Below are 11098 nucleotides of genomic sequence, written 5' to 3' on the forward strand. Positions count from 1 at the left end.
AAGTCTGGCGGCAACCCCTGCTGCCCCCCACTGCCCCACGTTGCATGGGGAGGCTCTTCCATGAGCTCTCAGAGGCCTGGATGACCTCTACAGCAGCTGGTGAGTGAGTGTGGGGCTTTTTTATTTATTTATTTTTATTTTTTAATGCAAGGATGCTGGGGCCAGGCAGGGCAGCCATTGACAGGACTGGGAAAGTGGGTGGGGGACAGGGAGTCACACTGGTTGAGCAGGCAGGGGACAGGGCCTGGCAGGGGTCCCTCCATGATCCAGCTCCCCGCGGCAGTGAGTGGGGACTGCCTGAATCTCTGAATCTTCTCCAAATCTTTTCCGAATATATTTGGAGGCTTTGAATTAATTCAGGCCTTTTAATTGGTCTCCTGATTCAATTCACATTTGGAGATTTGGCCACTGAATCTCCTCCACATCAAATCAGCAGCCAAAGCTTCACACAGCCCTAACTGTCAGATGTATCCATTTCCTGGTACGGTTATATCTCTTGGTTTACCAAAGAGGAATTTTTGTTGAAGGGCTAAATAGTACTCCATCTGTTAGGTGTTTGATTGTGTCCCAGGAAAAAAGTAATAATGCCCAAATTAACACACTGTAAGCTTAGTTTTAAGACTTTATCAGGCTAGAACGGGATCACACTTATGTGCCTAAGGCCAGTTAGGTGCTTAATAAGTGTACTTGGACTGACCCTAAATGTGAATTCCAGTTATCACTGTACTGGTTTCATAAGTAGGCTCTACTCCTTCAACATGCTTGGAGGTCCTGGTCAACCTGAGCTCCACACCCAATGTCTGTGAAAACCAAGGTTCCAGCTTGCTGGAGCTATTTGCATACCTCTGTTGCAAGCAGTGAAGATAGTTGTGTTTACTCTTTTTAATTTGAGGCTAAGAGATATATTCCATATGACTCAATCCAGGTCTCAATTTTTTTTTTTTTTTAAATCCAAATGTTGAAGGAGGGGATGTGGGGTGAGGGGGACGGGGCTGAAAAAGAAATGAACTAATCTTTCACTAGTTCATTCAACTTTTAACTACTTCTAAGAACCCAACCACCCCAGCCCATTTATAACTGTGAAACAGTGCAGGGAAAGCACTAAGGCATAATGTCAGTTCCAGCTGACATTAAGAGCTACAGGTGCTTGGTCCTTCTAAAAAGAAGCTCTCAGCAATTTTTAGGAGACTGTCTACTGAGTTTTGGACAAAAGTCAAACTCAAAATTGAGGAGCTGCTGGCTTCCTCGTGCTGGTCTCTAGAAACTGGGCAATGCTGCAGCTGGAAAAGAAGTTTGATTTCTTAAGTGTTATTAAAACTGGTTTGTACTTAAAAAAAAAAAAAGAGAGAGAGAGAGAAAAGAACATCATTCATCTCTCCACTAACATCTATCACCCAGCTCTACCTTCAGCTCCACAGTATTTGTTCCCATCTGTTGCACCTGCTAATAAATGTGCAGTATTTGTAACACTAGATGACTCGCCCAGCTTGCCTGTGACATGATTTGTTGAATAGAAAGACACAGGGGATGATGATTTTTTTGCCCTCCATCCCACCCTTTGTTTGATTAATATTTTCTTATAATTCATTTGTTTAGATGTTTAACTTTCCAAAACAACATGAAACAGCCCTGAGATTGGGCATTGTGCTGTGAGTGCTTTTGCTTTTACTAATGAATACTTACTAAAATCACAAAAAGGCAAAAGAGGTCTTTGTCTTTCCTTTTTCATTGTAGCTAGAAAATTTCACTGTTAGGGGATGGTACAGACTATGCTGTCTCAGGAGTTGATCTTGCAGGTACTGAGCATTGTGGGCATGTCCCAGAGCTCCTCAGCAAATGGGGAAAGGATAGGATTTCACAGGCTGCAGTATGTTTTTCCCTTTGCACCTGGTTATTCCTCTTGTGAGTGCAATAAAGGCACTGGTCCTGGTTCTTATTTCTCTTTTGTCTGCCTTATGGCACTGCTTGAAGGAGGCAGTCTCTGCCCTCAGGAGATCACAGGAGCAGTAACTGCTTTGTCCCTGACGAGAAGAAATAAGCAGGAAAAGGCTTCTTCTGTTTTTCTTCCCTCTGTACACCCACATACTTAAGTGAAGAAATTTGCCCTGGATTTGTGCCAGTAGCTTGTTGCACATACATAGTAAAACTGCCCCACATTTAACTATATCTGAGCAGCTAAGAAGGTGACGTTGCTGAACTTATTGCATTAGTGAGTAGCAGCATTAGTAAAGGTTTTATAATTTTTAAAGAGAAGAGATTTAAAAATCAATGGCTTGATCTGCAGTCTCAGAGCAATGTTATCTGCAGTCTCAGTCCATGCCAGCCTCAGCTCAGCTGTGGCTGATGCTTCTGTGGCAGATCAATTTACTAAAGATCACCTGCATGGAATAAAAAAAAGAGAGAGAATTGTGGTGTTAGGATGCAGAGAGATGTTGTTTGCTGAGATTCTCGAATGATGTTCCTGGAAGACTGGCTGCCTTGCTAGATGTGTTCAGGTAGTGTGGAAGACTTTCCCCTCCAGTGTTTAGTGGCTGAGGCATAGCAGCAGTGTTTTGCTACTAGGAGCAAAAATTGAAATATGAGACAACTGCAGTGGTGGGGTGGGGACCTGGGTTTGTACACAGTTTTTAGGTCCAACACAGTTTATCACTTTATTGGATGCAACCATTTGACACCCCTGAAAAATAAGTTTGACCAGCCTCATTTTTACAGATGGAACTCTGAGGCATATATAAATCAGGGGCAGAGTTTTGGTTAGGACCCCAAAATCCCAAGTCCTAGTCTCTGAGGCAGTATATCTTCTCTCCCACAATTCCATTAGTTAGGGAGAATGGCAGAGGAAGCACACAAAAAGCTTCTAATAAAATTAGAATACCCAGTTTTAAGTGCTTGCCAAAGAGTGGCAGTGGTGCTTTCAGTTCAAGGGGAAATTATTTTCTTCAGCCATGTTTTTGGCCATTGCTAAGGGAGCCTGATTGGTACGCGAAACAGTGCTTCACTTCCTCTCAGTCAAAAGAAAGATGAATGAAAGATAACATCCCCTGCCTGCATCTAGTGTGGCTAGAAAATCAAACCACGAGTGGGCTGTTTGCTAGCCAAAGTGCCTAGTTTAGATAAATCAATATCATCAGACAAGTGACCATTTTTACCCACGTTTTTTCATAACAGTGGTTTGATTGTATCATGTCACTTTGAAGTTAGTATTTGTCATATAATAGACCCAGATTCATATATATATATATATATATATATATAAAAAGTTAATTTAACCAAGTGCCACCATATCCCTAGTGTAATGCAAAGAGATATTAGCCATGCTGCAGCCATCCTTAGGAGATGTCAAGTAATTGACAACCCTTACTCTAGTAGAGAGAGATTGGATATGTGTGTAATTAAATCCATCACAAACACCACTCAAAATATAATTTAGTTTTGTGCAAAGGATGTCTTATCATGTTACACACTTGCCAAGACTAAGAATAAAAATATAAACAGAAATGATAGGCCTATCATTTTGGAAGCAGAAGGAGCTTGTGGATATTAGAGGAAAAGTTTCTAAACAAACTTCTCCATGTATTCAGGACACACATCAGTGCAGTAATGCTTGAGTTATGTGAAGCATAACTTAGTTCCCTGTTCTGCAGACACAAGCAGAATGTATGTTCTTTTCTCTCTATTTTTTCTTGCAGCATAGGAAAATTAAGTTTGAACTAAGATAACATTAAAAAAATAGGAATTTAATGTTTTGGTCTTAACAGGTGCTCTGGGTGGCTAATGTCCCATACCTATAGCTCTACTAGACCATTATGCAGTACCGTGTCCATGCTGTTGTACCTAGTGGTATAGGGGATCTAATTTTTCAGGTGCTTACTGACCTGTACCTGAAATATACCAGAGTGTTTCAGATATCATGAGAAGAATGATTTATGTATCGTATTTAGTTGGCGGTATAGCAGCGGAATTATGCTGCAGCAGTAGGTGTTTAGCGGCAGTCAGGCAATAACGGCCTGCTTTCGGGACTGCCCTTCAGATGCTGTGCAGTGATACCACACTTCAATCTGTTGGTTCAGTGTCTTTCACCTCATCATATCCTGCTGTAGACTTTGGGTTTAACCAGAGAGAGGTGGAGTGCATTGATGGTTCTGTTCCCACAGGCAAAGTAAATTTGTTGTTCCCCACAGAAGAGAGAACTACGTGGCTAACCTTTTCACATTTGCCTACCTGTATCTAGGCACCTGAGTCCTGAAGCATCCTTAAAAAAACAGGCTGCTTCCCTGGATACCAGTGCCTGGAGGATTTATTTTTCCTTTTACAGAAGTCCAGAGATTTCATGTGCCACACAGCTTGGGTTGAAAACACCAGTTCCCAGGAACAGCTCCCTGCTTGAAACCAGTGTTAGCAGTTAGCAGTGGTGTGGAAGTCAAAGTGCTTGCATCTACAGAGTTAAACTGACAAAACAGTTCAACACTGCAGCACTGATATTAGGGGGAAAATCATATCTCAGACAACAGGTTTCTCAGCAGCATAAAAAAATATCTGTTTTAGTTACAATTGCACCAGAGGAATATATTGAAGAACTGGAAATGATTCAGAAAAGAGTTAAAAGAACAGTTTGAGTTCTGGGAAACTTGCCTTGGTTAGACTGAAAAAGCTCAATGTATTTAATTTATCAAAGAGAAAATTAAGAAGTGATTTGATCAGTACCTACATGGGGAAAAGATTTCAGATATTAGAAGGCTCTTTAATCTGGCAGAGAAAAAGGTATAATAAGATCCAGTGGTTGGAAGCTGAAGTTAAACTGATTCAAATGGCAAACAAGGAACATGCTTTGACAATGAGGGTAATTAACCATTGGCACAGCTTACTGTGGAATGTGACAGTTCCTCCATCACTGGAAATCTTTCCATCTAGATGGGATGTATTTCTAAAATACATTGTCTAGTTCTGTTGGAAATGAAGCAAGAATTACTGGATAAAATTCTGTGTCCTGTGGTGTTACCATGAAAAAGATCCCTTCTTACCTAAAAATCTATGCAGACTAGATATTGTTCTAAAACAGGTGCATTCTGGTTGTTTACTTGCTTCTAACTCTTGGGTTCTAGGGAGTCCATTCAAAAATGTTTCAAATAATTCTCGTTTCACTTAATTCATCTTTTTGATATTGGAATGCCGCATAAGGCACAAACCAGTGAATGATATTAGATTCTGAGCTTGTGAGGTGCTACTTCAACTCCTTGCAACTTAGCGGGGAGTTTTGGGCAGTCAGTTTTACAGGGCCAGCCACCAGCAAAATGTGAAGGGTCAGGGTAGGGAGTAATGAGAAATTGCTGTCTCCTGTTAAGTGTAACGATTAAAGGAGAAGTGGGACTTTGCAGGACTGTAGCAATAACAGTGCCACAAGGAATGAAATGTGTTCTATTTTCTGCAACCTGAAGGAAAAGCAAAGCCCATCTAGGATACCCTGAAAAGACTCTTTTGGTTGACTGTGAGAGATGAGTTTGCTGCTACCTATCCCCCTTCCTTTCTAGTGTTTTCTGAATTGTTCATAAAATTGCTGTAAACAGCGCATTTCGAGAGATGGTATAGTGTCTTGCTTGAGGGCCTCATTAACCATGCTTAGGCTCAGATTCAAAGAGAGGGTACAATATGTTTTTTGCATCGGGCATTATTAGCAGAACATATGTGCACTAGGCTCACCTCGTACGCAGCGATTTGTCTGCATAAGGTACTTTTCCCCTCACTTTGGTGCAGATAAAATGCCTGTGGATGAAGCAGTGGGCCATTTTGTGTTGGCACAAATCTGATTCAGGTTCTTTTCCCTGTAGTGCAGAGTCTACTCAGTCATGTCTCTCCTTCATAGTTAAGTCTCACAGGTCATTCTAGATAAGTGCAGAACACGCATCATTGACACTAGATTTAGCAACACTGACACTAGATTTAGCGCGTGCACCTCAGGTGGAACAAATGTCTGAAATTTGTAATGTAGTTGTCTACACCAGAGAAACCACTCCCACAGGTGGCAGCCCTCACTGCCCTTATTGTCAGCCTCACTAACGAGGGCAAATTGAGTAGCCAATGAGACTGAACAGCCTTGGTTCCTAATTGCATCCTTCACATTCAAGATTGCAATACACTGGTGGAGGAATTGACTTGTAAAGGGCAGAAAATTCCTGTGGCTTACACCTCTCCTTGTGAAACTGAGAGAGAGGAGGGTTAAACAGCCTATAAATTAGGGCTTTGGTAAAGAGGGAAATCAGTAATTACCTCTGTAGGGGCTGAATGATTTGAGTTACATTTTACAGGTAACGTGTGGTCTGAGTATGCCCTTGTTGTATTAGCAATAGAACCACACATTAGTTTTAAGACTCCCTCTCGAATAGGGATATTGTAATGTTTTTTAATTGGGGCTGATAAAAACGTAGCATTGCTTGTAGGTTCCTTAGAGAAGCCAGTTGTGAAATTGGGTTTGTATTAAACCTAATGATGGAAAATTAAGCATAGTACATCTGTCGGAAATGGTCTGCGATAAAAACCGTCTCCTCTCCATTACAGGAGGTTAATAGGGAATAGGTGAGGAAAGATGCATTGGGAAAGTGAATCCAACTAGGAGAATTAATAAGCCTTGAAATTCCCTCTGTTCAGAGTTTTCACATTGTTATTAGTAGCAGCATTAGGATTATTATACAAGTGCTTAGAATGTTACTCTTCCTTAAATTCCAGATTTATTATCTATTTTATGGGAAGGTGGTTCTGCTAAAGCCAATCTTGTGCTTATTTTCCTATGCCCCGTGAATGCTGCTGTTTTCATGCTAGTCTGGATTCTGAAAAATATCTTTAATTTCAGTAGGTAGGTTTTCAGAGCAGCCGATCTCCAGTAACTCCAATAAATCTTGGAAGAAGTGGCAGGTACTCACCATCTCTGATAATCAGAGCTTAAGCTCTTTCTTATGTCACCAGAGCTTAATGCAGGCCTGCCTTATTGATGATAAAGTGTCCCCTGCTACCATTTCTTTATCTTTCTAATATTCCTATGACTTCTGAGCAAAGCAAATTCTCACGAATGCCTGTCCTGATACTTCCCTTCTAATCTATCATTAAGGCTTCTAAGAGATGGTTTCCCATGTGGAAACATGTTCTAAGGCCCTGCTCCATCTGTTCTTATCTAACTTTCCAACCTCAGGGATGGCATAGGTCCTAAATGCTTGTGGCCAAACTCCAGAGTGTTTTCTGCAGGAGCAGAATTAGTCACTCTCATGCCCTTGCCAAATTTCAGCATTGGCAGCTGAAACTTCCCCTGAGGTTTCAGCTGTATTTTTTTTTCTTCTTTCTCCTTTCTAAAATGCTTTAATAATGTGCTGATGTAGAATCGTTTCTAGTGTCTGTCCCTTTCCAGTTTTAGGCAAGTGAATTCTCTGTATCCAATCTACATACATTTTGAGATCTGCTGATCGAAATAAGCTATATATTGTATTTATTAATCTCATGGGAATGGGTAGGAATGATAGTAATAACTCATGCAAAATACTAGGACCCTTATCTGTAAACCTACCCTGAAATTCATAGGTTTGTGGACCTGGGCCCGTTGCTTGCATTCAGTCAACTCAGCTGGATAAGAAACAAAAACTGGAAACTAGGTGCTGCATCTGATTTGAGCTTCTCTGGTTAAATATAAAAAGGTTGGTAGGCAATTGTCATTTGATGGAAGTATTCTCTGTTTCCTTATCAACTAGGAGTATTTTGTCATAGAGTTAGAGTTTTGCCTGGGATATACAGTTCTGCAGTTTTTATCTGTCTTGTGATGGAGATTTTCTAATTCTTCTTTTTGAAAAACATTTTTCTGAGAAATTTACATGTTTGTGAGCAAGCTAGTAAGGATGTGTGAAGCGGGCCCTATTCAATTTGGATTCAGATTCAGCCCGAATCAGGGACAGCGATTCGATTAGTTGATTCAGATCACTGTCCCTGATTCGATTCGGCTGAATACAAATCTGAAGATTCGATGCTGATTTGGAGAATCAGTGATTTGGACGTAGAAAAAACATCTAAGGCTGTGTCTACATACCTTGAGGTAGTAGGCACGGCTTGTGAATGCTGAGATGCTGGGGTGGATGGAGTGTCCCACAGGAGTGCAGGGGGGCGCTCCACGTGCTCAGTAGTGAACCTAGAAGTGGACCAGAAGTACTTCCAGTTCACTTCTGGGTCTGCCAAGAAATGCTCTGCCCCTCCCCCCCACCTCCCCAGCTCAGCAATTTGGCTGTGGGGGGACCCCGGGTTCCCCTGCCAGACCCAGGAGGCACCAGTCACCAAGCTGGAGGGGCAGGAGGAAGCCCCTAGTACACTCCCCAGTGGACCTGAAAATGGACTGGAAGTGCTTCTGGTCCACTTCTGGGTCTGCTGCCAAGTGCACTGGGTGGCCCCCCATGCTTCTGTGGGATGCTCCATGCTCCCTAGTATCTCAGCACTCACAAGCCCCTGCTTCATAGAGGTATGTAGAAAACACATTTAAAGCTGTCTCTATCTCTGAACCTCTCTGGGCTCTCAAATTATGCAACCAAGTAAATCACTGAACCCTTAAAAAAATCTTGTGCATTTGTATGTGCAAAACAGTTTTGTGCTAGGTTAATTTATAAGTAAAGATAAATGATTTGGGGTGGAGTCACTTCATATACTTCACAACAGTATTATACATTATTTCATGCTATATGGTATGCGTTTGTCCTTTGTGTTATTTTTACACTAAAAATATTTGCATGTGTTTTAGTTTTTCTGGGTTGACTTTGGGCATGTGGGTTTTTTGCTACTTATTTCTGTGCTTTATTTCACCCACACTAACCTATAGGGGAGAAAATAAACAATCAAATGGAACAGGAATGAGACTGGAAATAACAGATAGGTGAAAGCTTGTTTTGCCTCCCTGTCTTTAAAACAGACAGTAGCCATGGGGAGATGACCCAGCCGACTCTGACTATCCAGACCCATCCATACCGAAGCTGTGAGCCAGTGGAAATGTCCTACCCCAGGGGGCAGTTCCAGCCAGCTATCCGAGTGGCCGACTTGCTACAGCACATCACCCAGATGAAACGAGGACAGGGCTATGGATTTAAAGAGGAGTATGAGGTGAGAGGAACGTTTGCTTACATGAATAAATAGAGAAGTGGCAGTAACAAATCTCAAGAAAGGATACAAGCTTGGGAGGAAAGAATAATTACTTCTAACAGGATCTTTTTCTTAATTCAGTCAACTGTAATCCTTTTCTTCTTTTTGTATTTGAAACTAAGATTATAACCCTAAATCCTTGCCTTGTGTTATGTCTCAAGTCCACCTCTTCTATAGTGACAACCATTTCTAAACACTGTCTACTTCCTGGAATTATAACACTGCTGAAAGAGATGGAGGATACATACAATTCTATTAGGTCCTCTCCTTTGCAAATGTGGCATATAATTGATAGCCCTGGTGATACCTCTTATTGTCCCCTTGCCATAGAGAGGGATAGTAGTGATTTTAACATGCACTGAACTCAATGGAAAAATTGGAGCTCTCTGGTTTCATTCTCACTGGTGTGACAAAACTAAAATGCAAGCCATGCTTTGATAAGCAAAGCAAGCTTTTTTGCTTCTGCTTTCTTCCCAGTTGCAGCTGCAAATTCGTTGTGGCCACTGATCATCTTAAAGAGCAACTTAACAAGGTCTATGCAGAACATAAACACAAAGCCCTGGATACCCCTGGTGGCTTTAATAATTTTTGAACCTCCACTTCAGAATATCTGAAAGCCAATCTTCTGTTCCAACTGGCTGTGAAGTGAGAGACATAAAACGGTTGTTAAAAAGGGCAACAAATCCAAGATGTGGTAAGAATCAGGAACTTAATATAAACAAGTGGAATGGAAGAAACGAGGAAGAAGTTTGAAAGACAACTGTACCAAGATGTGGGAGGGAGCAAGAGAAGTAAATAGCATAAAGAGTCTATGAAATTCTGCTCTGGCAAGCAATACCTGTAATGAATTAAATAAGCTTGGGGGGAGGCCAAAAGGTAATATGTTATAGTTCCATTAAAAGAACTTTAAAATAGCATAACACCTGGGAGAAATATGTTACTTAATGAAAACAACTCATTTTTTCCCAGTACTGTAATTAAACTTCCATGGGGGTGTTTATCACTTCTGCTAGTTTGTCATTATAGAATGGGAAATGCCTTTCCTAGTTAATCTGGTCATAGAATATTGTGTTTGATCAGATGGCATAAAGGACTCAGTGGGACAAATATTCCCTATTACTGAATGCAACAGAGATGAGTCCACTCACTCATATCCCCACAAGTCCGTGCTCCAGTGGAACTACTAAAGCATGGATTTTGTTTAATATTGAAACAACTGGTCTGTTCTCTTATTGCAGTGGTTCTCAACATTGTTAGACTCAAAAAAAAAATGCCAGCCCTTAGCTGTTACACATGTTTTGGCTATCAAGAAATAATAAAGTAATTCTTCTCTTGCAGAAAGAGAATTCAGAATGACCGCAACCAGTCAGATTGTTTTTGACACTATGGATTCCTATTCGAAATATCAGTTTATCTTATGAATCATGTGTTTATCTTATGTATCGTGTGCATCTTATGGATCATATTTGCAAACATGTAAGTGTTAATATTGAGTGGCAACCCTTGGCATCAAGTTATGTGACACCCAGATTGAGAATCATTGCTTTACTGGTATGAAGAACTTATACTCAAGTCACGCCATGCCTACATGAACAGTAATTAAAATGGTATGTAACACTTGCAGGTACTGCAAAGACTTAGGTTTTGATGTTAAGAGAGAAAATAAACAGGTGCTAAAGCACTGATTCTTAACAGGGGTGTCACTCAATATTAGCACTATTCAGTGTGCAAGCTTCTATGCATGATTCATAAGGTAAATTCAGAGACTGCAAATAGACCTGCTGTGGTCTTTGCAACACAAAAACTACCCTATTATTTTTCTGTAGTCAAAAAAAAAAAAGTGACAGCCAAGGGTTGCCCCGAGTCTAAAAAGGCTGAGAGAGGAAGACAAAACCCTAATGAAAGGAGTCCATTCAGTGCTTATTTTACTTTTGTTAATGAT

The 11098-nt window shown here is 40.9% G+C and overlaps 1 protein-coding gene across 1 annotated transcript in view; it reads left to right on the forward strand.

Moving 5' to 3' along the window:
- Positions 1–11098, forward strand: part of PTPRT (protein tyrosine phosphatase, receptor type T) — a 1137038-nt gene that overhangs the window by 1046935 nt on the left and 79005 nt on the right. The window contains exon 19 of the mRNA XM_019513020.1: positions 8930–9117. Coding sequence (XP_019368565.1) covers positions 8930–9117 — 188 coding nt within the window. The remainder of the gene's footprint in view (positions 1–8929; positions 9118–11098) is intronic.

Source organism: Gavialis gangeticus, unplaced genomic scaffold, assembly GCF_001723915.1.
Source record: "Gavialis gangeticus isolate Ggan-Ray unplaced genomic scaffold, GavGan_comp1, whole genome shotgun sequence".
NCBI lineage: Eukaryota > Metazoa > Chordata > Crocodylia > Gavialidae > Gavialis > Gavialis gangeticus.